The 26,197-nt window shown below is 57.6% G+C and overlaps 1 protein-coding gene across 5 annotated transcripts; it reads left to right on the plus strand.

The window, feature by feature from the left end:
• The first annotated feature begins 1,398 nt into the window (after positions 1-1,398).
• Positions 1,399-26,067, plus strand: PHKA1 (phosphorylase kinase regulatory subunit alpha 1). 5 transcript variants are annotated; one of them, XM_075435440.1, is made up of 34 exons: positions 1,401-1,654; positions 1,798-1,956; positions 2,437-2,484; positions 3,028-3,196; positions 3,570-3,652; positions 3,861-3,941; positions 4,368-4,466; positions 4,581-4,727; positions 5,050-5,103; positions 6,729-6,851; positions 6,968-7,063; positions 7,756-7,863; positions 8,067-8,145; positions 8,585-8,719; positions 9,820-9,929; positions 10,565-10,709; positions 11,517-11,595; positions 12,024-12,199; positions 14,102-14,278; positions 14,765-14,859; positions 15,065-15,204; positions 15,355-15,511; positions 15,679-15,758; positions 15,951-16,029; positions 16,116-16,245; positions 16,617-16,718; positions 17,130-17,245; positions 17,580-17,618; positions 18,730-18,774; positions 19,005-19,175; positions 19,711-19,764; positions 19,906-20,106; positions 20,375-20,502; positions 25,801-26,067. In XM_075435440.1, exons 1-34 carry the CDS (start codon positions 1,577-1,579, stop codon positions 26,060-26,062), a joined length of 3,945 nt encoding a protein of 1,314 aa, XP_075291555.1. In that variant the 5' UTR covers positions 1,401-1,576; the 3' UTR covers positions 26,063-26,067. The 5 variants fall into 5 exon arrangements, with proteins under 5 accessions (XP_075291558.1, XP_075291555.1, XP_075291560.1 ...); XM_075435441.1 differs by having other exon boundaries at positions 1,403-1,654; positions 12,024-12,103; XM_075435442.1 differs by having other exon boundaries at positions 1,403-1,654; positions 12,024-12,103; positions 14,105-14,278.
• Positions 26,068-26,197: the final 130 nt, after the last annotated feature.

Genomic DNA, 26,197 nt, shown 5'->3' on the forward strand with positions numbered 1-26,197 from the left:
GCCCAGCTACCCCCAGGCACCGAGGGGCTGCCCCAGCAGCGTGATCTCCTCTACACTGGTGGCAGGGCAGGCACTGCCAAAGGTTCAGGGAAAGAGCCACTGACCCCGGTACCACGCCTGCATCAGTGCAGCAGCTGCCAGGGCAGTGCCAGGTGGAGGGTGCAGGGCCCCCGGCCCAGTGCCCTAGGACCCCGCATTTCTCTCTGTCCCCACAGTGTCTCCAGCCCTGGGACCCCTCCAGGTACCCCGACGTCCCCAGCCATGGGCCCCCACAAGCACCACCACCCCATCAGCTTTGGGAGTTCTCCATCCTGGGATCCCCCATCCCCGTGCCACTCCCTGCTGCCCTCAGCCCAGGGACCTGCCACGCACCCCAGTCGCGGTGTCTCCCAATCCCAGTGCCCCCAGCTTATTCACCTCTCTGTGGCTGAGCCCCAGCAGAGCCCAGCTTTGCCCCCCACCCTGGGTGACCCCAGCCCCGGGATGCCTCCCTTCAGGGACCCCGGCACAGCACTCATGGCTGCTGTGCCCCACAGGGCTGGGGGCTGTGCTCCACCACAGTACGAGCACTGATAGCCACTGGCAACCCCAGGAGAGCCCACCCTGCACTGGGACCGCTGGAGACCAGCATGCGCCGTGCGCCCACCCCTGGGACAAGACTCCTCGACAGCCGTGTGCCCTGCGGGGCTGGGGGAGGACTGCACCCCCGAGCCCCCCAGGGTTGCTCTGGAAGCTCTGTGCAGGTAGCAAATCTGCCCCCCTGCCTGCGTCCGACAGCTTCCTGCCCCTGCCCACCTATGAGAAGACAAGTTCCATGGGTGCCAGGGCCTTGTGTGCCCACCCTGGGGTGACACAGGATGGCACGTGGCACCCGCTGGCTCCCGCCTTCGCCCGGTGGGTGCTGAGTATGCATCTGCCCGTACACATGTGCACGTACATATGTGTGCATGGGGGGGTGTGCACGCACCCCCACCCCCACCCCGGCACACGCGTCCGCCTGTACACCCCCCCCCGGCGCACCCCCCCCCCCCCCCGCACACACGTCCGCCTGTACACCCCCCCCCGGCGCACCCCCCCCCCCCCGGCGCACCCCCCCCCCCCGCACACACGTCCGCCTGTACACCCCCCCCCGGCGCACCCCCCCCCCCCGCACACACGTCCGCCTGTACACCCCCACACCAGCACCCGCAGCCGTGTGCCCGCCCACGGGCGCACACCCGCACGCGCGGCAGTGCCTCCGCCCGCAGCGCTGCGCGGCATCCGCCCGGCAGGGGGCGCCGGCCGCCGTCCTCACCCCACCCGGCCCCCCCACCCGGGCCGCCATGACGGCAGGTCCTGGCCGCGCGGTAGTGAGCACCCCGCGGGCAGGGACCGCCGTCGCCGCCGGCGGGGAGCGTTGGGTATCGCGGGCGGGGAGGCCGCTCCGAAGGTGCCGACGCTCGGAGCAGCGCTGCGGTCGGCAGCGAGCCGGCGGCGCCGCGGGGCGGGGTCGCTGCCAGGACCGGAGGCGGGGCGGGGCGGAGCAGCCCCCTCGGTGCCGGTGCCCGCAGCGCTCCGTGCTCCTGGGGTCGCCGCCATGCGCAGCCGAAGCAACTCGGGTGTGCGGCTGGACGGCTACGGGCGCCTGGTGCAGCAGACCATCCTCCGGCACCAGGTGCGGGGCCTGCCCGGGCGGGGGGGCGGCCGCCTCGCCGCAGGCCCCGGTGCGCCCCGTCGCCGCCTGAGCCTGCAGGCCGGGTCAGGCGGGGTTAACCGGGAAGGGGGGCCGCGGCCCCTCGGTGTGTCCTCCCTCCGCAGGACGCGGTGACGGGCCTTCTCCCCGCCAGCGCCGACCACCGGGATGCCTGGGTCCGGGACAACGTCTACAGCATCCTGGCCGTCTGGGGCCTGGGCCTGGCCTACCGCAAGAATGCCGACCGCGACGAGGACAAGGCCAAGGCCTACGAACTGGAGCAGGTAGGGGGGAGCCGGCGGGAGGGAGCGCGGGGTCCGGCACGGCACGGCCGGCGGTACCGGGGAGCCGGCCGTCACCTCCCGGCTGGTTTGTTTTTGGCACGGCCCAGCTCTGGGGCCAAAAGGCCACGGGGGGGGTGCGCAGTGAGGACGGGGATGGGGCTGTCCCCAGGCGCGGGGGGTAAGGGGAAGGGGTGTCAGAGCCAGCTCTTCCCAGAGCACGCTGGAGCCTGGCCGGAGGGTCCAGCCCGCTGGCTCTGGGATGGTCTGGGAATGCAGCCCTTCTCCCAGGGGCCGGGGAGCTGCGTCCTGCAGTCGCGCCCTCCCTCCCTGCCCCTGCACAGCACGGCAGCTGGGAAATGTGAGCAGGGTCTCCGGTTACAGACGCTGGAGCCCTGCAAAGGTCAGCAGCCAGCTGGTCCTGAGTCAGGGCTTCTCTTGGCTGCACGGGGATTAACGAGGTGTTTTTCCTTGTTCCTGCAGAGCGTAGTGAAGTTGATGCGGGGGCTGCTCCAGTGCATGATGAGACAGGTAGGGGTTGGTGAGCGCCTCTGAGAGTTGAGTGGTCTCCTCAAAGCCCAGCTCTGCTACAAAGGCTGTCGGTCCGAGCTGGGCTGGCTCTCCCCAGCCTTCCCTGACGAGAGGAGGAAAGGCCCCCTTCCAGCAAGTCTTGAAATAAGCACTGACTTGGCATCTATCCCTGGTGTGATGGAAGTCTCAGTGCTGTGGGCTGATGGCCAGTGGAGCCTTTGCCAGCTGCTCCCTGCCTTGTGGCCTGGCTGGTGCTGGGACTGTGCAGCTCCTCTCCCTGAGGGCATTTGGGGTGACCCTTTTCTCTCCACACAGCACAGCTGTGCCTATGGGCCCTCCACAGCTGCAGGCCTGTGCACATGAGCCTGCACTTGGTGCCCCTTGTGTGGAGGGGCTCAGCTGGGGGGCTGTAGAATTTCTGCCCTGCCAGGCACAGCTCCACATACTGTGCTGACAGCATGGGGCAGCCCTTGGTTCTGGGGCTGTCAGACCTCTCTGGAGGCAGCGTTTGATGAACCTCTGCATCTCCTTGCCCTTCTCAAGGTGGACAAGGTGGAGGCATTCAAGTACAGCCAGAGCACCAGGGACTGCCTGCATGCCAAGTACAACACCCACACATGTGCCACTGTGGTGGGGGACCACGAGTGGGGTCACCTACAGATGGATGCCACCTCCCTCTACCTGCTCATGCTGGCGCAAATGACGGCCTCAGGTGATGCTGTTGGGGGATGCCATTTCAGCTTTGAGCATGCTGATCTCCAGGGCTCTCCGTGTTCTCAGTGTACGTGCAGCTTCCTGGGTGCCAGGCTGCTGCAATGGCCTCCCTTACCTCACTGTTAGCTCACAGCACCCGAGGTGGATTTGGGCCCCTCGATGTCTGTCTGTCTAAGAGTCCCTATTTGCATGAAGCCCCAGAGCTGCAGGGGGGGGGGGGTGGGGGGGTGGGAGTGGAAGCTAACCAGGCTGTGGCTGTCATGGGGCAGGCATGCAGTGAGGAGGAGGGGTCCGGCCTGAGTTACTGCAGCTTCTTCCTAGGGATGCCGTGGGCTTGGAGGGACTAATGTGAATTCTTCCCACTGCTTCAGGCCTCCACATAATTCACAGCCTGGATGAAGTCAACTTTATCCAGAACCTCGTGTTCTACATTGAAGCAGCCTACAAAACTGCGGTGGGTAGCCCATGCTGGGGAAGGGGAGTGTGCCCCAAGGGTGCAGGTGGTGGGCTGGTGTATAGGGGCAGCTGTGGGTCCCTCCTGAGTCTTGCTGGGCACAGTCCCATGGCACCTGCTGGGAGGACTGCTGATGGGTGGGATTTGAAGGTTTTCTGGGTGTGCTGTGAACCTCTGCCTGCTCCAATGTGCTGATGCCTCTGCGCAGGACTTCGGGATATGGGAGCGTGGAGACAAGACAAACCAGGGCATCACAGAGTTGAATGCTAGCTCTGTTGGCATGGCCAAGGTGAGCTGGGGAGAGGTGCTGGGTGGGTGCTGGGGAGCACCAGTGGCCCAGTGCTGCTTTTTTGCAGGAAAGGCTGGACATGCTGAACTATTCAGACTCAATGCCCCGTGCAGTGATGGATTCCTGGGGAGGAAGACCTTTCTCCTTGTGTGCTGGGATAAAACTGTGCCCATCTTGTCTGAGTTTTGCCTGAATTGGGAGTGAGAGATTAACTGGGGTGTGTGCCAGAAATGTCCAGGGCCCTGCTGACGTCTGGCTACCTGTGGCTTTGAAGATGTGTCATATTTTGACAGGGGTGCTCTGCAGCCACAGTGGGGTTTAAATTTGGGCAGTGTGTTACACACAGGGGCTGGCATGGGGTGAGAGTCCTTACAGATGAGCAGCATGGTGGAGGACTTGCTGCCTTGGGTCTCGACCTGCTTGCAGGCTGCCCTGGAGGCACTGGATGAGCTGGATCTCTTTGGAGCTAAGGGAGGTCCGCAGTCAGTGATACGGGTGCTGTCGGACGAGGTGCAGCACTGCCAGGTGAGACCCGCACGGGCTTTACACCATTGCAGGAAGAACTGTGATTTTCTGGGGTTATGGTGTGAATGATGCCCAGCCTGGCAACCTAACCATCTCTCCATCCCCTTCACCCAGTCCATCCTCCACTCGATGCTGCCCAGGGCCTCCACATCCAAGGAGGTGGATGCCAGTGTTCTCTCTGTCATCTCCTACCCGGCATTTGCTGTGGAGGACAGTGAGCTGGTGGAAATCACCAAGCAAGAGATCATCACAAAGCTGCAGGTGAGCAGCGCTGCCCTTGTGCCCTTCCTAGGGGACAGCTGCAGTCCAAACTGTTGTAGTCCTTTTCTCTCCCAAAACGTGCTTAGGGAGGGGGTGCTGGAGCATGTCCTCTCCCAGTCTCTGTGACCTGTGGCAGGGGTGTGCAAAGAAAGAGTCCTGTGTGCTGTGGCCCCAGGCTGTAACTGTGGTGCGTGAGCACTGGGTGAGCGATTGAAGGGGTATTTGACTGGAGGAGACACCCCTCCACCATGCTTCTGCATTGAAGGTACACGGTATCTCATGCTGTGCCTCCTGCTCAGCACCTCTTTTCCCTACCTTCCAGGGGCGCTACGGCTGCTGCCGCTTCCTCCGGGATGGATACAGGACCCCCAAAGAGGTAAGTGTCCCCCGCCCTGCCACCTGCCAGAACTGAAGTGTGAAGCAGCAGCTGTCCTGGGTGGCATTTACAGCCCCCCTCCCAACCGGGTGCAGCGCAAAGGTTGTGGTGGGGAGCACTGGGAAGGCGAGAGCCCTGAGTAGTCCCAGGTGGTGTCATGGGTCTGGGCAAGGCTTCCCAAAAATGCCAGAGTCCATTGTAGAGGTGGTACATCCCACTCACACCCATAACAGATGGGCAGAGGCTGGCTCTGCCTGCATCTTAGGACCTAGTGGTGTTGTGTTTCTCTTAGGCTGAGGGCAGATAAGACCACTGCCCTGTGTGGGAACCTTGCCAAAGTGGGCCCATTTCCCCAGCTCTCCCAGGGTTGCACAAGCCCTGAGTGAGGGCTGGAGGCCCGTGGAGGGTGCCGTGCAGTGCTCCTCCCTGATGGCCTTGGCTCTGCAGCAGCACTAGAGGTCACAAAACTGCTTCTGCCTCTCCCAGGACAGCAGGCAACTTGTGTACCTGCCACACTTGGCTCTCAGCAAAGTGAGTGGAGACTTTCTTCTGCTGCTTTGGGGAGGGAAAATATGAACATTTTCTAAGCAACAGTCACGTTTTATAACCACAGAACCAGGAAATGGTACCTGGAGGCTCTTAAATCATCACCAGCTGTTGGGCCCATAACCTAGTGGGGCTTCTTTGGGCATGAGTGCCTCTAAATGCTCCTCCTCTGCTGTGCCCCTTCAGACCTGATCATAATAGGCAGCATGTGTGGCTGCATCTCTCCAGAGCAGAGAAGAGCAGCTGCATCTTCAGTCTGACTTTCCCAGTGCTCACAAGCTTTGCCAGCTTGCACAGCTGTGGATTGCTGCTGGGCAGCTGCGAAGCACAGGAAGGGCAGCATTGCCTACAGAGGCACTGCAGCTGGCTGGAGGCAAATGGGAGTTTGGGAGCTTGTGGCCAACGTGCAGGCGCTGTAGAAAACATCTGTTCCCTCTGTCGCTTCTGTCCTCTCTGCCTGACAGTCTGCTAAGGCTGTCTCTCTCCCTTCTCTGTAGCAAACAGAGTTAAAGCAGTTAGCAGGGAGGATAGAGCATAAGTCCTTTGGGGCACTATACCACACACACCTGGTGAAGGTAGCTCTCTGTCCTGACCAATTCCATCATGTCAGGCTCACAGTCAGTGCCAAATGGCAGGAGGGACCCTGCTCTCTGGCCCTGTGAGACCAGCCCAAGCCCTTGCACCCAGCTGAACCAGCCTGGTGATGTTGGGGGAGGCAGGTGCTGAGGGGCTGGGGCAGAGCCAACGAGCTGAAGGGGTTGCAGATGTCCCCAGTGCTGCGAGGGAGATGTTGTGCTGTTGTACAAGGCTCTGGGGTGCTCTCCTGGGGACTGGGTAAGCTCCCTTTGCCCGGGAAAGGTGAGTCGATTTGGCATCAGTGCAGGGGGCTTGTGGGGGCTGTCTGATGGAAATGACGCAGCCTAGAGGTGAAATTGCTTTTTGGCTCAGTCTCTGCCATCATCCACAGAGAAGGACTGGGAGGGTATTTAAGGCTGGGGTCTCGGGGAAAGTAGGAGCCCTGTCAGTTTGAGGGGATCCTGCCACCCATTGCCTCCCTTGCTGTCATGCCCTCCCTGCAGGACCCCAATCGCCTCTACTATGAACCTGCTGAGCTTAAGCTGTTTGAGAACATTGAGTGCGAGTGGCCTCTCTTCTGGGCATACTTGATCATTGATGGGATTTTCAGCGGAAACATGGAGCAGGTAAGGGAGGCAGGACCTGTCAGGCCAGTGAAAAGAAGTGCTTGGCAAGGGAGGCATGCAGGTGAAGGATGCAGGGAGCCATGACCAGGGGCAGATCCCCTCTCCTCTCTTCTCAGGTGCAGGAGTACCGGGAGGCGCTGGAGGGGGTTCTTGTCAAGGGGAAGAACGGGTTTCGCCTGGTGCCAGAGCTGTACAGCGTCCCACCAGATAAGGTGAGCAGTCCTGAGCTACAGTGGGAGCGGGTATGTCTCATTACCAGATAATGAGGCTTTAACTGCTGATTAACCCAAATTGTTAGTAAAGCAGCACATGTAGTGCTTGGAAGCGCCATGTAAAACAGTGCGGCTTGGAGCTGTTATAAAACCGTGCTGGATAAATAAACTGCCATTTTCCCCCAAAGCATTTCTTGCCCCCATACACAAGGGTGCTTTGCTGACAGTCTGCTGGCCTGGAGTCAGAGTCCTCTGAGAGCCCAGGACACGCGGACCTGGGCTGGGGAGGTTGTGCTGAGCTCCTGTGTAGTGGTGAGGGTGTTTGTGTGGGTCAGGGCTGAGACCAACGGTCTGCTGGTGCCCAGGTGGTACAGGAGAGATGCTCTCCTCGCCAGAGTCCAAGAGCATTGCCTCGGTGCTCCTGGGGCATGCCAGTTGTTCCTGTGAGATGGTTTGTGTCAGGAACCCAAACACAGTCTGAGCAGCTGATCTGTTGTCTGACATAGGTGCCTGGGGCAATTGTGAGACGAGGGGAGGAATGCAGCCAGGATGCTTTGGACCCTCTGTGGCAAATACTTCTGTAGGCTCTTGTTTTAAGCCTTAAACTGCTGGACTTCAAAATGCAATGATGATGCTTCCTTCAGTGTCCTGTATCTGTGGATCCCTTGCTGACCTCCTGGCTTGTCTTCCAGGTAGATGAAGAGTACAGGAACCCCCACACTGTGGACAGGATACCCATGGGCAAGCTGCCACTCATGTGGGGGCAGTCACTCTACATCCTGGGCTGCCTGATGGCCGAGGTACGGTCTACCCTGGTGCTGCGGAGGGCTAGGGGGACAGACTTTGAGCTCTAAAAGGGCAAATATTGCCACCTTGAGCCACCTACCATGGGGAAGTTGTCACCTCCATCCCCCAGGACCTATAAAATGTGGGTTGTCTGTAGGCATCACACATTCTACCCTGCCCATACAATGTTCATCTCCTCATAGCTCTTTTTCCTCAGGGATTTCTAGCTCCTGGTGAAATAGATCCCCTCAACCGCCGGTTTGCGACTGTCCCCAAGCCCGATGTGGTGGTCCAAGGTGAGGGAAAGGGACTAGTCCCAAACCCCTGTGCTTGGCAGGCCTGGGGACTGCCTGCGTGGAATTCATGGGGGTGGCTTTTGACTACTGGGTGGCTGCCAGTGCGGCCAGATCTCAGCCCTGGCAAGTCTGGGTATAAGATGGGGTGCACGTCCTTCCACTCCACCCTGCGTTGCTGCAGGGAAATATTACATGCTACAGCCTCCTCTGCAGAGAGTTTGAAAACTGTCCTGTCCTCCTGCTGCTCAGTGGGGAAGGCTTGGGTGTAGAGAGTGTTAGGAGGCGCAAGGCAGACCTCTGCAGTAGGAACTCGTTCCCAAAGGGACCCCAGACAGCTGCCTCTACGTGTTGTGGCACCTTGTATGTGTCCCCAAAGGCCAGGGGCAGTGCTGTCACACCCTTGTGCCCCTGCTGTGCTGAGCCTGTCCTACCTCCGCAGTGTGCATCCTGGCAGAGACAGAGGGGATCAAGGCTGTCCTGAGGAAGGAGGACATCGACGTGGAGACTGTGGCAGATGTCTACCCCATCAGAGTGCAGCCTGCTCGCATTCTCAGCCACATCTACGCCCGGCTGGGTGAGCTGGACTCCCTGCTCCTGCAGCAAAGGGGGTGCAGAAGGGTCTGTCCCATCCTCTAGCACTCCTGCTTGCAGATGCTGATATACTGCCCTGCTGCTCTCTGCCTGGCTGATGAGGGCTCTGCCACCCTGGGTCATTCCTCACCCATTCCTGGGCCCAGTAAGGCTAATTCTGCCAAAGGGGAACTAGGGTGGCAGGCAGTGCTGTTCAGGGAGATTCTGAAAGGGATAAAGCTTTAGCATTGTGGTTTCACAGTGGCCCTAGAGACAGGCAGAGGCTGTGATCCATATGGGATGGACCTGGAGTGGGCAGGAGCCAACTTTTGTTCTATACCCAGATCTCAAAGGGGTTGGCAAGCCAGACCCAAGAGGAGGGTCCCCTGGTAGTCCCTGGCTGATAGCCTGTAGCTCAGTTAGCCCAGCTGTTGTTGGAGGGTTGGTAGGGCTGAGTGTGGGGGGAGTGTGTGCTCTAGAGCTCTGCACACTCATTCCCTGATGCTGCAACACCTTGGGCATGGGCCTTGTTGTGCAGGAGCTGGAGACCCAGCCTGGGCCAAAGGAGGAACCTGATCCACCATAGGCTGCGTGTGCTGGCTAATTTAAGTGTGACAGGGGCAAAGGGGGCAGGGGAGCAGTCTGGCAGCTACCGAGGCTGACATGACCAAGGGGCGATGCTGCAGGTGCACCATTCTGGGCTTTGGGAGTAATCCAGGAGCAATGGGAACACTGATAGAGCTGTCAGCTTTCCAGGGCCAGCCGTGTGCAGGGGGCAACCCTGGGCCCTGCCCCAGCTTCTGGTGTCCCCAAAGACCTGGAGGTGTGGCATGCTGTGAAAATCAGGACAGGCTGTATGTCCCTGTTCCAGTAAGTCCCTGGGAAGGGCCTTGGGTGTCTCTGGCCACCTGGGCAGGGCTGGGAGACAGAGTATCATGGTCCCTTAGGGCTATGTGAGCATGACACAGGGTCCTGCGATACCCCAACCACAAACCAGCCTTTTCTTGCTGGCTGGTAGCACAGGGGCCTGTCTCTGTTTGCTGCTGCATCTCCTTTCGTGTGGAGGCTTGCACTAAAACCACCTTCTCCTCCTGCCCCCCCTAGGCCGCAACAAGCAGATGTGCCTGACGGGACGCCCCTACCGGCACATGGGCGTCCTTGGGACCTCCAAACTCTACAACATCAGGAAGAACATCTTTACCTTTACCCCGCAGGTGGGTGGCATTGCACAGGCTCATTCCCAGATGTTATGGGTTCTGGAACTGGGCAGGAGGTTTCTCCACTGGCTGAACACTCAAGTTATTTTCAGTGGTGGCCCAACACCCTCTGAACAGCCTGGGAAGGTGGAGCAGCCCCAGCTCCGTGACGTGAAGCAGCGGAATAGGTGGTCCTAGCTGTGTGTGTGCTGTCAGCCTTCTGAGAATCTCTTTGCTCAGCCTGACAAAGACAGCAGAAGGAGGTTGATGGTGGGACAGGGATCCCTCTGTCCAGCATGGTGCGGGGATGAGCAGCATTGCAAGCCTGGTGCTGTGGGAAGTGTATATTCGCTTGGGGTAGGCACAGCACAGACCAGCTATGTGGGGCCTGGGTGAGGCTGCTGCAGAGCTGTAGTGTTGTCTCCTCGTAGTGGTTGGTGGCCAGTAGATGCCCTGGGGGTTGAGGGTCCCTTGCTAGACTGTACTGGCATGTGTCAGGTAAGGTGGGATGAGCTTTGTTGCTGCAAAGGAGCATCTCCCCTGGGTTCACTGTGTGGCTAGCCTGGCTGAGTGCCTGTGGGAAGATGTGGGTGGCACCAAAGGGACCTGGTGGCTGTGGGATGGGCTGCTTACAACTCCTGCTGTCCTCACAGTTCATAGACCAGCAGCAGTTCTACCTGGCTCTCGACAACAAGATGATTGTGGAGATGCTAAGGACAGACCTCTCGTACCTCTGCAGCCGCTGGAGGATGACTGGGCGGCCGACCATCACCTTCCCCATCTCCCACACCATGCTCGGTATGGATCTTGTAGCCTTGCAAGGCATTTGGCTAGAGCAGCCTCTGTGGGAGGAAGGGGGTGTGCAGACGTGGGACCGCCTCAGTAATGGGGACACGGTGGGGCTGGAGCAGGCAGTAATGTCCTGTAAAGAGCTTACTGCTCAAAGGAGCCACGCTGAGTTGGCAGCTGTCCTGGCAGCTAGCGGGGCTGCCTGCTAAGCACTGGTGCCTGCAGCTTGAGGGATATTTGCTGGCGTGGAGGTATTCAGTCTCTGGGCAGCTAGGCTGGTTGGGAGGCCTTTTGGGAGCAAGATCAAAAAAAATAATCCTACTGTAAAAGTGTTCTTAGGGCTCTTCCTGTGCCTTGACTCTTCACTAAGACTAACCACCTGCTAACAGGTTTCCTAGGCAAAAAAAAACAGTAAACCAGAAGAAGCAGAGAGCTGCCCATTAGTGTCTTGAGCGTGCCTTTTGGTGTGGTGTCTCTGCCCTTGACAGCAGCACCCCTTCCCCTGCCTCACGTGAAAGCCAGGGACAGAACAAGGATCTGTTTGGGTGCTCCTGTCTGGTACTGTCTGCTTCAGCCCAAGGTGATATCCCAGGAGCCTGGAGTGCGTCTTGGCCTGGCTTTTCTGGAATCCAGACTGGACAGTCCTGAATTTCCTTTTTTGGGTGGTGCTTTTGGTGCCACAGCCTGCCTGTGCACCTCAAAGCAAGGGTCTGGCTGATGCCATGGTGCTTTGTCTGAATGCCCACGTGGCCCTGGTTACTGTCTGGGAGCCTGTCTGAGTGGGAGAGCCTGACTGCTTGTCTCTGTCCCCAACAGACGAAACCGGCAGCAGTGTGCACCCCACAGTGCTGGCAACGCTGCGGAAGCTGCAGGATGGGTATTTCGGTGGTGCAAGGTGAGTGCAGCTTCCTGGGGTGCAGGAGGGGAGAGGGCTGGTGGCCTCCGAGAGCCTGGTTATGAGGGTGCCTGCTGGGCATGAGCATCAGCTATTGGGGAACAAGCTGTGGAGGATACGCTGGGGTGTGCTAGTCTGTAAGTGCACCCTGGGGCTACAGTCCCGACAGAGGAGATGCAAGGGAGGACACATCTCTTCGTGCCATTAAACCCATGGCTGCAGGATCCCTCTGATAGCTTTTGGCGAGCCCTTGCAGGCCCACCTGTGGCTGCACAAGTCGCAGGCAGGTAAAGCAGGCACTGGGGTGTGTGTATGCTCCTGGATGAGCACGTGTCTCCCTGCAAAGGGCCTGCCCTGGATCCAGGAGGCAAAGCCAAGGGTATTGCCTTCCCCTTCCTCTCTGTGTGACCTCCCCTCCTCTTGCCCAGGATCCAGACGGGTAAGTTGTCGGAGTTCCTGACAACGTCATGCCGAACGCACCTCAGCTTTATGGACCCTGGGCCAGAGGGTAAGGTCTTTGCCAAGAGTTACAAGCTCAGCATTGACAGCTTTGAGGAGCTAGACGCCGAGGAGTGGCTGCATGGCTTGCAGATAGCAGAGGATGGTAAGGGGGAACAGGCCAGTTGCTGCTGTGGCATGGAAAATGCCAAACTCACCTATAAACCCATAACACCAAACCTCCCTGCCAGTGTCTGCCACTTCATACACTTGGGTTTTTACCTTCTTTCTGTTCCGATCTGACCCTCCGTCAATTAACCTTGTGTGGGTGACACTCATGGTGACACCAGTGGGGTGGGACTGGGTGAATTAATGCAGCTGTTGTAGCCCCCTTGCCAGAGGGGTTTCCCAGTCAGACAGGGCTGAGGCTGGTGGACACGGCCGTGGAGAGCATGGGGGACGCTCTGGAATGAGCCCCTCCGACTTTTCGTAGGCTGTTGTGTGGGGAGGAGACGAAGACTCGGCAACCTGCCTCTGCTCAGGAGATTTGGCTGAGGATCTTTGGTGCACGAGTGGCAGTGCACGAAATGATGGTACAGTACCTGAGATGGTGGGGAAGCAAGCAATCTCTGAGTGGTGTTTTCCCAAAGCCTTTGACCCTCCCTGGGCAGAGCTGCTCTAGTGGGTGCCAAATTGAGGCCTTGCTGCTGTGGATAGGGTGCCTGAGAGGGCCTTGGCCCGTCACAGCACCTTGTCCTGAAACCATGGTGGGGTGCAAGTTTTGCTGTTTCCCTTGCAAGCAGGCCTGGCTATGTCCTCCTCCTTCATGACCTAGTGTTGGTCATCTTCCCTGCCTTCCCATCAGTCTGCTCTGCCTCTGCTGCACCTGTAGCCAATGTTTGCCCTGCTGTGACTGTGAATACTTTTCTCTTGCCCTCCTCTTGCTTCACCAGCAGTCTCCTTGCAGGCTGCACCCTGGCTTCTCCAAGGTGTCTGCTTTCCCCCAACGCAATGGGAGACAGGGCCTGCCTGGCCTCTCTACAGCAGCTAGAAGATGCTCAATTTTAAGTTTTTTCCTGTGGTCACATGCTGCAGCCAGGCAGGATGATGTTCTCAAGCCTGATGTCTGGGGGATTCCTTCAGCTGAGTCTTCAGGTGCTGGCATGAGGCATGCCCACCAGGTGTGGAAAGGGGATGCTGTGCTGTCAGCCTCGGATGCAGTCTGCAGCTCGCCTCCTGGGGAAGACACCACGGAGCTTGTCTGCCAGCCAGAAAGCAGCAAGGCTTTGCCTTGGTCCACTGGCTGGAAGTGCATCAACAGCTCTGTGTTGTATTGCATTGCCTTGGCATAGGGCATCTTCCTCCCGGGGCATCCCCCTCACTGCTCCACAGCGCTGTTAACATCCAGCTGAGCAGAGACAGTGGCCTCTGAGCACCCTCCTCCGTGTCGCAGTTAGCAAGTGGTGGCTCTGGCACTCATAATGTGGCACTGGGAGCAATGAGAGCTGCTGGAAGCTGGGCAAAGAGAAGGCAGGAGCTGTGACTCAGCTCTAACTCCTAATTAGAAATAATGGTTGCAAAACCCACCCTGCCTTGCTGCTGTGCTGGACTCCTGCTGGATGAGGCCCTTGCTGTGCTGGGGTGTTCCTAAATGGTCTCTGCTTGGACAGGCTGCACCTGGCTGTGTCTCCCCTTCTTCCCCAGAGGGACAGAATACAAGGGTTTCATCATGGGGTTTGAGCAGACGCTGCTATCCTTGCGCAGGCTCGGACCAGACACACGCTGGTGTGTCCAGGTGGGACTCGGAGGGAGCCCCAGTTTGGCCCCAGCTGGCAGCCTGTGTCCCAGGCAGTGGAGTAGTGCAGGATCAGGGGTGCCACGGCTGCCACACTTCATGAGCCCGGCTGCTGGCACTGTCCATCTGGCTGCCAGCACTAGCCCCATGTTGTCACTTTGTGCAGCCAGCAAAGCTTTGCCCTCATAGAGGGACAGCTGGGGAGCTCTCTGATGTCTGGGGGTGCCCTGGCACAAAGCAGCTGAACCCCCTCTCTTCTGCCTCCTCTTCCAGCAGACACGTATGATGAGGTTGCTCAGTACTTGGACCACCTGCTGCAGCGCACGGTTCCCCAGTCGAACCTCCCTCCCACCGCCCAGCGGGGAGGGCTGAGCCGCTTCCGTGCTGCTGTCCACACCACCCGCGACCTCATGTCCCTGGCGTCCAAGGCCAAGGACCTTCATGTCCAGAGTGAGTAACTCCAGCACCCTCAGCACCTTTCCTCAAGCCTGCAGATGAGGCTGAGGTACTTTGGGAGCTTTCCTAGCTGTGCGATGCTGGGGGCCCCAGGGCAGCGTGCCATGGACTGCAGAGCAGCCCAGCCGTTGCCTCGGCAAAGGCCCATACTGTCCATTGTGTTAGTCCTGGCCATGGAGTATCTCTGACTTGTGTCTGTGTAGTCTTCATGGAAACTGCTGAATGATAACTTTGCTGTTCTGTTAACCTGTTTGTATCCCAACTCATGAGTTTTGCCTTTTCCTTCTGATTCTCCTCCGCATCCCGCCAAGGCGGAGGAGTGAGAGAGCAACCACGTGGTTCTTTGCCAGCTGGGGCTGAACCATGACGCTTCCACAGCCGACTTCCCTGCAGGGGCTGCTGAGGGAGCAAAGTGTCAGATGTGAGGTGATTTGGGGCACAACCTTGCACAACACTGCACCAACCGTGGCTTTCTTTTAGATGTTGGGATGTATGTCCCCAGCAAGATCTTCCAGGCATCCCAGCAGTCAGTCAAGCTGCTGAGTTCACCCCACCAGCACGATGTGGATGGCAAGGTGAGCACTGTCCCTCCCAGACTGGCCGAGCAGTGCCATCCTTTCGGCTGGAGTTTGGAAGGTCCTTGCAGGGCTGCGTGAGGAAGGCTAGGCGTTTGGCAAGGGCAAATATCCATGGGTGAACGGCCTTGGCCCCATAACCAGACCGCACTTGGTGCAGGGTGCTGGCAGTGCTAACCAGGAGCATGGGTGTCCCTTCCCCCAGAGCCACGCACTCTATGCAGAGATGAACCTGCCCCGTGATGAGGATGGCAATGTGGACTGCAAGGCACTGGTGGACCAGCTGCGCGTCTGCCCCACGCTGCAGGAGCAAGCGGACATCCTCTACATGCTCCACATCCTCAAGTATGACAAGCTCTAAGTCCTGCTGTCTTACTGAGCAAAGAGAGATGCAGTGCAGCTGTGCATGTGTCCCAGCCTGCAAAGCCTGGGGGCTGCCAGGGATCTGCTGCAGGGCAAATTGGTGGCTAGAACCTGGCATCTCCTTTACTGCAGGGGGCCTGAGTGGCACACAGGGCTTGATAGCGAGCCTGGCCCTACTGTCAAGGAGCTCCTCACTGAACTATATGTGCGAGTGGGGGACACGCGCCAGTGGGCCCTGGTCCGCTACATCTCTGGCATCCTCAAGAAGAAGGTGGAAGCTCTGGATGAGGTAACAACCATGCAGCTGGCCTCTAGCAGACTGAGGTCCATCAGGGATGAGGCAGCAGAGTGGGCAGGCAAACTGTGGCTGCATCAGCTCTGTCTCCGTCTGCTTTGTGCTGAGGCCCTAAACCCTAAGCTGCTGGTGATGTCTGGGGTGACTTTTTCTGTCCCCAGGCCTGCACTGACCTCCTGTCTCACCAGAAGCACTTGACAGTGGGGCTGCCCCCGGAGCCACGCGAGAAGACGATCTCTGCGTGAGTGTAGCACCTGCCCCTCCCTGCACGTGCTGGGGTGGGTGTGAGCCTGCTGCTCTGGAGTCCGTGGGCAGAAGCGACTCTGGGTGGCCGTTGCCGGCTTGTATCTCTCCTCTCTGGGCTGTACAGGCCAGGAGGGATGCAGGGCTCATTCTGCTGTCTCAACTGCTCTGCTGGTCATTCCCTCCCCAGCCCAATCCCTTACGAGGAGCTTGTTCACCTCATTGATGAAGCCAGTGAGAAGAACCTCAGTGTGTCCATCCTTACCCAGGTGAGGGGCAGGGGTGGTGGGGCGCCCCACAGCTGGGTGTCTGCCCTGGGAAGCAGCAGTCGGGTGATCTGCCTCTTCCCTTCTAGGAGATCATGGTGTACTTGGCCATGTACATGCGCACACAACCTGCACTCTTCGCTGAGATGTTCCGCATCCGCATTGGGCTCATCATCCAGGTGATGGCAACGGAGCTGGCACACTCCCTGCGCTGCTCGGGTACGTGTGGCAGGGACGGCACCCTGGCTGGGGTGGGTGCTGCAGTGCTTAGGGCCCTATTAGCTAGGAAGGAGAAGTGCTGTTAAAAATGGGCAGCTTAGTGCCAGGACAGGACCCTGCATGGGGTCTGCAGCTGGGACTGTTCTCGGGCAGCACAGGCAAGTGATTTCACTGTGGCATCTGTTCAGGCATGTGTTGGGCTGGCAATGGGAAGAGTTCGGTGTTGCAGGTGACACCTGGAGTTAGTGTACATCCTTGGAGGATAAGCTCATGTACCAGTACTTCCCCTGCTAACAGATTGGGGTGCAGGGTAGAAGTGTCACAGGAGGGCTGTGAAGCAGGGTACAACATCCCAACTCTGTTCTCTTCAGCTGGGGAAGCCACCGAGAACCTGATGAATCTCAGCCCGTCAGACATGAAGAGCCTCCTCTACCACATCCTCTCTGGCAAGGAGTTTGGGGTGGAAAGGAGCGGTGAGTCTCTCAGCAGGGTTGGAGAGCACCTCTGGGCAAAGCTGGGTCCTGGTGTGGAGCATGGCCAGCTCCAGGTGTTCCCACCTGTGGGGAATGTCCCTGTCTTCCTGCATGTTCAGCATAGCTGCCTTCTGCACTGCCATGTTCCAGCAAGAAGCTGTGCACTTCAGGGCAGTGCTGAGCAGATTTCCAGGGATTGAGCCCAAGTCATGTGGCTGTTGGGGCTTTGCTTATTTCAGCACTTGGCCCGGTCAGGTCTGAATTGAATCAGTTCTGTGCTGTGCTCATGAATCTCTGGTGCTGGTTGGGATAGAGGGCAAGAGTGTGCAGAGGTACCAGTACCTGAGCAACAACAAGGGACATCCATGCCCTGAGCCATGGTACCCACTCTAGACCTATCTTCCCCTCCAGTGCGATCGGTCGACTCGTCGCTTACCACTGCTATTTCCATCTATGAGGTGGGGCCTGTGGGGGCCACCAAGCCTGAGCGTGCTGGCATCATCAGGCTGAAAAGTGAGATCAAACAGGTGAGGACAGGTGGTGCCAGATTTTGTGGGTGGCAAGCAGCTACAGGACAGGCAGGAATGATAGGGAGAGCAGGAGGGACCTTACTCCTGGGTTTCATGGAGCTTACAGCTGCTTCCAGGAGCTCCTTTTGGCTCCAGTCCTGCCCTGGGAGGAGAATTGGGGTAAATCTGTTGGTGGGGGTGGGTGTTGCTCTGGCAGCGGAGTATGGGAGGGAGCACTGGGGTGCTTGAGAAGGTGCAGGGGTGGGGAGGACTATGTGGTGTCCCAGGCATGGCTGGTGTCCTGGTGGGCCTCTTCCAGCAGCAAAAACTTCATTTCCTTCTTCTCTTGCAGCAATTGGATAAACGTAGGCAGTCTCTGACTGGGAGTAAGGTGAAGCCACCCTGGTCCTCCTGCAGCCTTGGCTTTTATCCTTCATGCCACACACCAGGGCAGCTTTTGAGCGTGCATGAGTTAATGAGCTTTCTTAAACAAACTTGCTGAGTGAGCTGCTGCAGCAATGAGCTGGCTTCCCTCTCAACAGGCTCAGGGTTGCGCTGTTCAGGATGGGGGAAGGAGGCTGGCTTCTGTGGAAGGGGGCCAGCATGGCTTAACGTGATGTGGGGGCCCAGGGCTGGCACTGCCCCACAGCCTTCGGAGGACTCCCCTTTGAGTGGGACCTGCCATGTTTGGACTGGCAGGGAGGAAGGCTTTTCTAAGCCATGTGTGTATTGGCATTACAACGAGCTGGGAGCTGTGCTCCATAGCTGCTATGGCTGAGTGGAATCCATTATACCCACAAAAACTTGCTGAGCAGGATGGCATGCTGATTCCACTGCCATGACCAGCAGTGGCCCTGCTGGGCAGTTCACTGGTGATCACTGGATCCTGCTTGTAGCCCCCCCCAGCTATTTCTTCTCTAGGGGAAGAGGCTCCTGCCCAGCTACAAATGACAAGGACCTCCTCTGGTGCCTGGCATGTGTCTAGGAAGGGTCCTGAGCTCTAGGAGGAGCCCTGTTCTCAGACGGGGCCTGTGGGGACCAGGCTAATGCAGCAGATTTATGGCCGACCTACTGCAGTGTGAAACCTGGCATTGCAGAGGGACCACATATGTTGCGAGGAGGGTCGTCGACAGGCAGTAACCTTGCTGTTGGCCCTTCAGTCTGCCTGAGGCTAAATACCTGTCCATGCCAGCAGCCAACAGAGCAACAGCAGCCCTGCTTCTGTGTGCTGGCTGGCACGAGACTGCTGCTGCAGCAGCACTGGCATGTTGGGGCCCTGCAGCTGCTCCGTGCCCCCCTGGTGCAGTCCTTCCTCTCTGATGCCACTGTGAGACTTTCTGCAGCTCACCTGTTGAAACTACCTCTCAATCTCCAGCTAACCGCAGTCCCTGGGATAACTGCCCCATGACCTGAGCTTGGTCCATGCTGCTGCTGCTCTGCTTGCCATGATGGCTGCCCTGCTGCAACACAGTCTGATTTTTGTCTCTCCCTCTCTCCTTCAGCCCCTCAGTTTGCAGTCCGGGGATGCTGACCTGAAGTCCTCTCTGGTAACCTGCGTTTGTTGGCTGCAAGCATGGGGTCTGTCCTGTTTGTGGCTGCAGAAAGGAGCTGTGCTTCAGGGGGTGCTGCAGGGTGGGCTTCTCTGGGGACAGGGGGTCACAGCTCTGCTCTGGGAACCAAGCTGGGCGAGCACAAGCTCTTAGGCAGCAGCAGGCTGCATTCTTGTGGGGTATTTAACTTTTCAGTGGTCTCTGTGGTCCTTGTTTTGTCTGCCCAGTCCGCTGGGCACTCAGAGCTGCTGGCCAAGGGCTCCTTTTCAAGCATGCTGGAAGACCAGGGCAGTAAGGACAGCCGCCAGGGCCAGTGGCAGCGGAGACGGCGACTGGATGGGGCCCTCAACCGTGTCCCTGTGGGCTTCTACCAGAAGGTCTGGAAGGTCTTGCAGAAGGTGAGCTGGACATCCGTCTGGCTCCTCTACATGCATATGAGCCCGTGGTCCTAGGCACCAGCCTTGCCTGGGGAACTTAGGCACCCAGGGCTGATGCCCAGTGTTGTGTAGATACATGCTTCATGCACAAGGCCTGCAGCTGGCCCTGGAAAGCTGGGGGAGACCTGGAGGTGCCTTGTAGGCACACAGGACTTACCTTGTACTGTGCTGACCCTTGCAGAGGGGAGCTGGGTCTGTTCAGGTGCTTTATACATTAGCCAGGCAGGGCAGGGCTGGAGACCCAGCTGAAGCAGCTCCAGGCACAGCTCCTCCTTGGCATGGTAAGCCAGGATGCAGAGCTCTGTGCTGTGTGTGGGAGGGCTCTGGCTGGTGCTAAACTGGTGGGAAAGGAGTGACACTGTGCAGAGAGGAGGTGAAGCTGGGGTATGTGGGCAGCACACACCAATGCTCAAGTGGGAACGAGCTGGTGGGTTGGACTTACATGTTTTAGCACAGTGCTTCTCCAGGCCATAACCATGGTCTCCTTGTTCTGCAGTGCCATGGTCTCTCCGTGGAGGGTTTTGTTCTCCCCTCTTCAACAACCAGAGAGGTAGGAGCTTTATCTGAAGGGGGAAAAGGGCAGGTGGGTTGGTGTTAGGTGCTGGGTTGCCCTGGGCAAGTGCCCAGCATAGCTCAGGACTTATGCTGGTGACATGGTGCTCTAGGTGCATTTATTTCTCCCTCCTGACAGATGACCCCAGGGGAAATAAAGTTTGCTGTGCATGTGGAGTCAGTCCTCAACCGTGTGCCCCAGCCAGAGTACAGGCAGCTGCTGGTGGAGGCTATCTTAGTGCTCACCATGCTGGTGGACATGGAGGTGCACACCATCGGCAGCATCATAGCTGTGGAAAAGATACTGCACATGGCCAACGACCTCTTCTATGAGGAGCAGGTAGGGGCCAGGCCTCACGCAGGGGCCACGGCCTGCACCCAGGGTTTCTGGCTGTGTTCCCCACAGATACGCAGTGTTCACCCACCTGGAGGGTCCTGCCTGTTGTCCCCATTGTGTTTGTGGGGCACAGCAAAGATGTAGTGTCCTCCTCCTGCTGCTCACCTGAAGTGTCACACTGACTGCCACAGAGGATGCTTGGGGTGTAAGCTGATGAGAGGCCTGCCCTCATTCCTAATGCTGACTTTCTCCTTCCCTATCCAAAATCCAGAAGGCCCTGGGTGCTGATGACCACATGCTGGAGAAGGATCCCACGACGGGCATCTGCAGCCTGCTGTACGACAGCGCACCGAGCGGTCGGTTCGGCACCATGACCTACCTGTCCAAGTCGGTGGCCATGTATGTGTACGACTTCCTGCCCACAGATGGCTGCTCCATGCAGTAGCTCTTGCAGCTCTTCTCCCTGGGTTGCAGACACCGCGGGAGGGTTGTTTCGTGCGGCTTTTAAAGATGGGCATTAGGCTAGTTTGCAGGCAGCCTGTGTGGCCATCTCTCCTCCCCTGGCCGCTTGGTGGGTGAACGGCTCTCCCAAGGAGCTCCACAGGAGGTACACGTGCTAAGCTGACCTGTACCTGTGTGCAGCCTGTGGAGCAAAGAAAGGCTGGCAAGGAAGGGCTGAGCTTTGGAGCCCGCTTATGTTAGAAGTGTCTGTCTGCACGGTTCCTCTTGGGCCATCACCCCCGGAGAGGCCTGTGTTTGAGGGAAATGGAAAGGCCCCCCTTCACCAGCACTGCAGCGCTGTCTGGTCAGCTCACGTTCTCCCTGCCTTCACCAAATCTGAGGTTTTTAACATGTTCTGTGCTGCTTTTTATGTCAAATCTGCAGGTTTTATACTAATGTAGGCTGGAGTTCTTGCTTTTCCTGCTGCTGCTGGAAAAGCCTCGTTAGAGGAATAAGTGATGCCACCTGAGCCTCTCTCCCAGCAAACCCGAAATTAAAACAGCCCAATCCAGCCACAGCTGTGATGCTTGGAATTAGGCAGCCCATCATGCCTCAGGGGTCCTGTGTGCAGAGCTGGGGAGGCTGTGGGAGCCAGGCGCACATCCCAAGGTGGTAACCTGTTACCACCAAGCTATGAGGACAGGGCTTCTGGCTGGCTGGGGGATGCTGGTGACAGCCCCTCCATACTGTCTGCTTGTGTTGCTAATTGCTAAGTCACAGGTTCCCGAGTTCATACATGCCCTGTGAAGCGGCTCTGAGCTGGCTGCTTGGCTTGGTGTTAGCTGTTCCGTCACAGATGTGCTCTTAACGCTCAGCTCTGGCCTCTGCCCCAGCTCCCACAGCCTTGCACAGGAGAGGGGTGGTGACTTCAGAATGGGTCCCACCTCCGCTCTATGCTGCAGGTCAAACCCCATGTAGGACAATACAGTTGGACTGGTGGGGATCAGGCACACACACCACAAAGTGGTGGAGGGAGTGGGATTATAGAATCATGGAATAGTTTGGGCTGGAACAGACCTTTAAAGGTCATTCAGTCCAACCCCCCTGCAGTAAGCAGGGACATCTTCAAATAGATCGGGTTGCTCAGAGCCCCATGCAACCTGGCCTTGAGTGTGTCCAGGGATGGGGCATCAAACACCTCTCTGGGCAACCTGGGCCAGGGTTTCACCACCATCGCCCTAAAAAATTTCTTCCTTGTAACTGCTCTAAATCTACAGTATTTTAGTTTAAAACCATTACCCTTTGTTCTATCACAACAGGCCCTGCTGAAAAGTTTGTCCCCATCTTTCTTACAAGCCCCCTTCAGGTACTGGAAGGCCGCAGTAAGGTCTCCCTGAAGCCTTTTCTTCTGTAGGCTGAACAGCCCAAACTCTCTCAGCCTTTCCTCACAGCAGAAGGGTTCCAGCTCTCATGTCATTGCTGTGGCCTGCTCTGGCCCTGCTCCAACAGGTCCATGTCCTTCCTGTGCTGAGGGCTCCAGAGCTTGACGCAGGACTCCCAGGGGGGGTCTCACCAGAGCGGAGCAGAGGAGCAGAATCCCCTTCCTCACTCTGCTACCCACGCTACTTTTGATGCAGCCCAGGACACGGTCGGCCTTCTGGGCTGGGAGTGCACAGTGTTGGCTCATGTCCAGTTTTTCACCCACCAGCATCGTTAAGCCCTCCTCGGCAGGGCTGCTCTCAACCCATTCATCCCCAAGCCTGTATTGATTCTGGGGATTGCCCTGACCCAGGTGCAGGACGTGGGTCCACTTCTTGAGCTTGTCCAGGTCCCTCTGGATGGTGTCCCATCTCTCGAGTGTGTTGACTGCACCACTCAGCTTGGTGCTGAGTGATGTAGATGGTGACCCATCTACAAACTTGCCGAGGGTGCACTCAATCCTGCTGTCTGTCACAGATGAAGATATTAAACAGTAGTGGTCCCAATACGCACCCCTGAAAGACACCATGTCACTGATCTCCATCTGGACATTGAGCTGTTAACCACTACCCTCTGGATGTGATCAGCCAGCGAACAGTCCACCCATCAAATCCGTATCTCTCCAATTCAGAGAGAAGGATGTTGTGGGGGACTGTGTCGAAGGCCTTACAGAAGTCCAGATAGATGACATCCAAAGCACTTTTTTGTCCACTGATGCAGTTACTCCATCATAGAAGGCCACTAGGTTGGTCAGGCAGGACTTACCCTTGGTGAAGCCAAGCTGGCTCTTGAATCACTTCTCTGTCCTCCATGTGCCTTAGCATAGCTTCTAGGAGGATCAGTTCCATGATCTTCCCAGGTGAGGCTGATGGGTTGGCAGTTCCCAGGGTCTTCCTTTCTACCCTTTTTAAAAATGGGTGCAATGTTTCCCTTTTTTTAGTCACCAGGAAGTTCACCTGACTGCCAGGACTTTTCAGATATCACAGAGAGTGTCTTGGCAGTTCAGTCGGCCACTTCCCTCAGGACTCTGGGACGCATTTTGTCAGGTCCCATAGACTTACGTATGTACAGGTTCCTCAGGTGGTCATGAACCTGATCTTGTCTTACAGTGGGATGGACTTTGCTCCCCCAGTCCCTGCCTTGTGGTCCATTCACTCAAGAAGTGTGGGAAGAGCGGTTGCCAGTGAAGACTGAGGCAAAGAACTTGTTGAGTACCTCAGCCTTCTCCTTTTCTGTTGTCACCAGTTTGCCAGTCTTGCTTATGAGGGGGGGGTCCACTTTCTTTGACCTTGCTTTTCAGGCTGACATACCTGTAGAAGGCTTTATTATTATTCTCTGTGTCCCTTGCCAAGTTCAGCTCCAGCTGCGCCTTAGCCTGCCTGACCCCACCCCTACACAACCTGGCAGCATCGCTGTACTCTTCCCAGGATAGCTGTCCATGCTTCCACTGCCTGTGCATTTTCTCCCTGCCCTTTAGTTTGACCAGCAGGTCTCCAGTTCCTTACACCTGAGGACCGAGAGCCCTTGTGCTCTATAGAAAGCGTGCTTAAAGATCTGCCAGCTCTGTTCTACTCCCTTGTCCCCAAGGGAAGTTTCCCAGAGGGTCTTATTCACTAACTCCTTGAAGAGCTGGAAGTTTGCTTTCATAAGATTCAGGGTCTTGACTTTACCCTTCACATGACCCATATCCTTCAGGACTGCAAACTCCACCAGTGCATGATCACCGCAGCCCAGGCTGCCTCCAATCTTGACGTCACCGATTAGCTCACTTGCATTAGTGACCAATAGGTCCAGCATCGCATCCCCTCTGGTAAGGCTGTCTATTACCTAGCGTAAGAAGTTACCCTCAGTACACTCCAGGAGTCTCCTGGATTGTCCACAGCTCGCTGTGCTACTTTTCCAGCAGATGTCAGGGTGGTTGAAGTCCCCCAGCAGGATGAGAGCCATGAGCGCGAAGCCTCCTGGAGCTGGAGTAAGAAGGCTTCATTAATAGGGTCCCCTTGATCAGGCAGCCTGTAGTAGACCCCAACCACAAGGTTCCCCTTGTTGCCTTGGTCTCTGATTCTTACCCATAAGCTTTCTACCTGCTCGTGGCTATTCTTCAGAGACAGCTCTTCACACTCTATCCATTTCTGGATGTAGAGGACAATGCCTCCGCCCCTCCTTCCGCACCTGTCCCTTCTGAACAGCCTTCAGCCATCAGTAGCTGCACTTCAGGTATGGGATTCATCCCACCAAGTTTCTGTAATGACATCTAGGTTGTAGCTTTCTAGCAGCACAGTGGCTTCCAGCTCCTCCTATTTGTTGCCCCTACTGCATGCCTTGGTGTAGAGGCACTTCAGCTGATCGGTCACCTTTTTAGAGAACAATCCTTAATTCTTTTGAGGTATTTCACTGGTGTTTCCCTCTTGGCTCCTACTGCCTCAGAAGCCCCTGGCTCATCTATGTAAGACTTCAGGTGTGCTGCAGTGTAGCCAGCATGTCTCAAAGCAATAGGCTGAGGGCCCTTGCCAGCACCCCATCCCTCTAACCTTGGTGTGTCATCCCACAGCTTGTTACAGGCAAGCCTGATATTGTCCCTCTCCCCCTTCAAGTCTAGTTTAAAGCTCTGTCAGTGAGCCCCACTAGCTCATGAGCAATGACCTGCTCTCCCCTTAGAGAAAGATGAATCCCATCTGATGCCAGCAGCCTTGGCCATGTAGGCCATCCCAGTAATGAAAAGCTCAGAATTGTGGTGGTGACACCAGCCATGCGGCCATGTATTAATAGACTAGGTCTGTCTGTTTCTTCCAATATTGCTGTCTGCAACTGGAAGGAGAGAGGAAAAAACAACCTGTGCTCCAGATTCCTTTACCAATCGTTGCAAAGCCCTGAAGTCTCTTTTGATTGCCCTTGGACTATGCTTTGTGGCTTCATCGCCACCCACATGGAAGAGCAGTAATGGGTAAAAGTCCTAGGGCCATACCAGGCTAGGAAGTTTCCTAGTGATGTTCTTAACCTGGGCCCCAGGGAGGCAGGAGACTTCCCTAGTGGGAGGGCCATTCTGGCGTATTGGACCCTCTGTTACCCTCAGGAATCACCTGCAACTATAACCCATCTTTTCTTCCTCGTGGAGGTGGTCGTGATACAGGGAGTAGGCCTTTCTGATGTTGGCAGTGCCTCTGGTGTAATGGACTGTCATCCACATCATCCATTGACTGGTCTTCCACATCCAGAGCCTCGTAGCTGTCGTACAGAGGCACCTAGGAAGGCGAGGTGGACAAGGAGGGGGTTTGCCTGCTGCCCTGAGTGTGGACTTGCCTGCATTCCCTCCTTTGCTTTAAGCTACTGCCCTCAGCCTGGCAGGGGGAGGACACAGGATCCCCTTGATCTTGGTTTTTTTTTTTTTTCTGGTGGCTGTTTCTGTCCCGGAGGGCAGAGCATGGTTCCACCAGTCTCTCTCCAACTCCCTGATGCTCCTTAACCTTTCAGCTTCATGCTGTAGCTCTGCCACCAGGCTGAGCAGATCGTCCGCCTGGTCCCACCTCAAACAGCTCTGCCCACTACTGCCATCGGTTACCAGTGCCAGGCTCTGGCACTCTCTGCAGCCTGGCCCCGGGAGGGCTGCATGTCTTCGTGGGAGCTCTGGCCGGGTTGCCACATCTGTTCTGGCGAGTCAGAGGACATGGCTTTTCTCCAGCTGGAGACCATAGCCAAGGTCCTTCTGAGAGGGTGGTTACCACAGCCGACCCCTTGAGCTCGTAGTAACCCCTGGCCCGACTTCTCTCTCTGTCCCAGGAAAATCGGGAGGAAGCTGCATGTAGAAGTCAGCAGGGCTCTGGCCGAGCGTGGGGAGCCCCTGGAGAAAGCGTTGGGCACCTTCTGGGGCTCCTCTAGGGAGCGGGGCACGGGGCCGTGCTCTGCCGGGAGCCCTCCCCGAGCGGGCGGGGGCGTGCATGCAGGCCTCGGGCCTTTTATAATGACAGTTACTACGTTTTTAATGGAAAAACCACCACCGCGAGCTGCATGGGGTGGGGACCCCGCAATAAAACGTCTCTAACACGAGTGCGCGGTCTCTTCTCCTCGGCCGGCCGGGCTGGGCAGGCGGGGAGGGTCCGCGGCGCTGCGGGGGGCGCTGGGCCGGGCTGGCGGGGGCGGACTACAGCTCCCGGCATGCCCCGGGGCGGAGCGGCTC

The sequence above is a fragment of the Opisthocomus hoazin genome, chromosome 14 (genome assembly GCF_030867145.1).
Source record: "Opisthocomus hoazin isolate bOpiHoa1 chromosome 14, bOpiHoa1.hap1, whole genome shotgun sequence".
NCBI lineage: Eukaryota > Metazoa > Chordata > Aves > Opisthocomiformes > Opisthocomidae > Opisthocomus > Opisthocomus hoazin.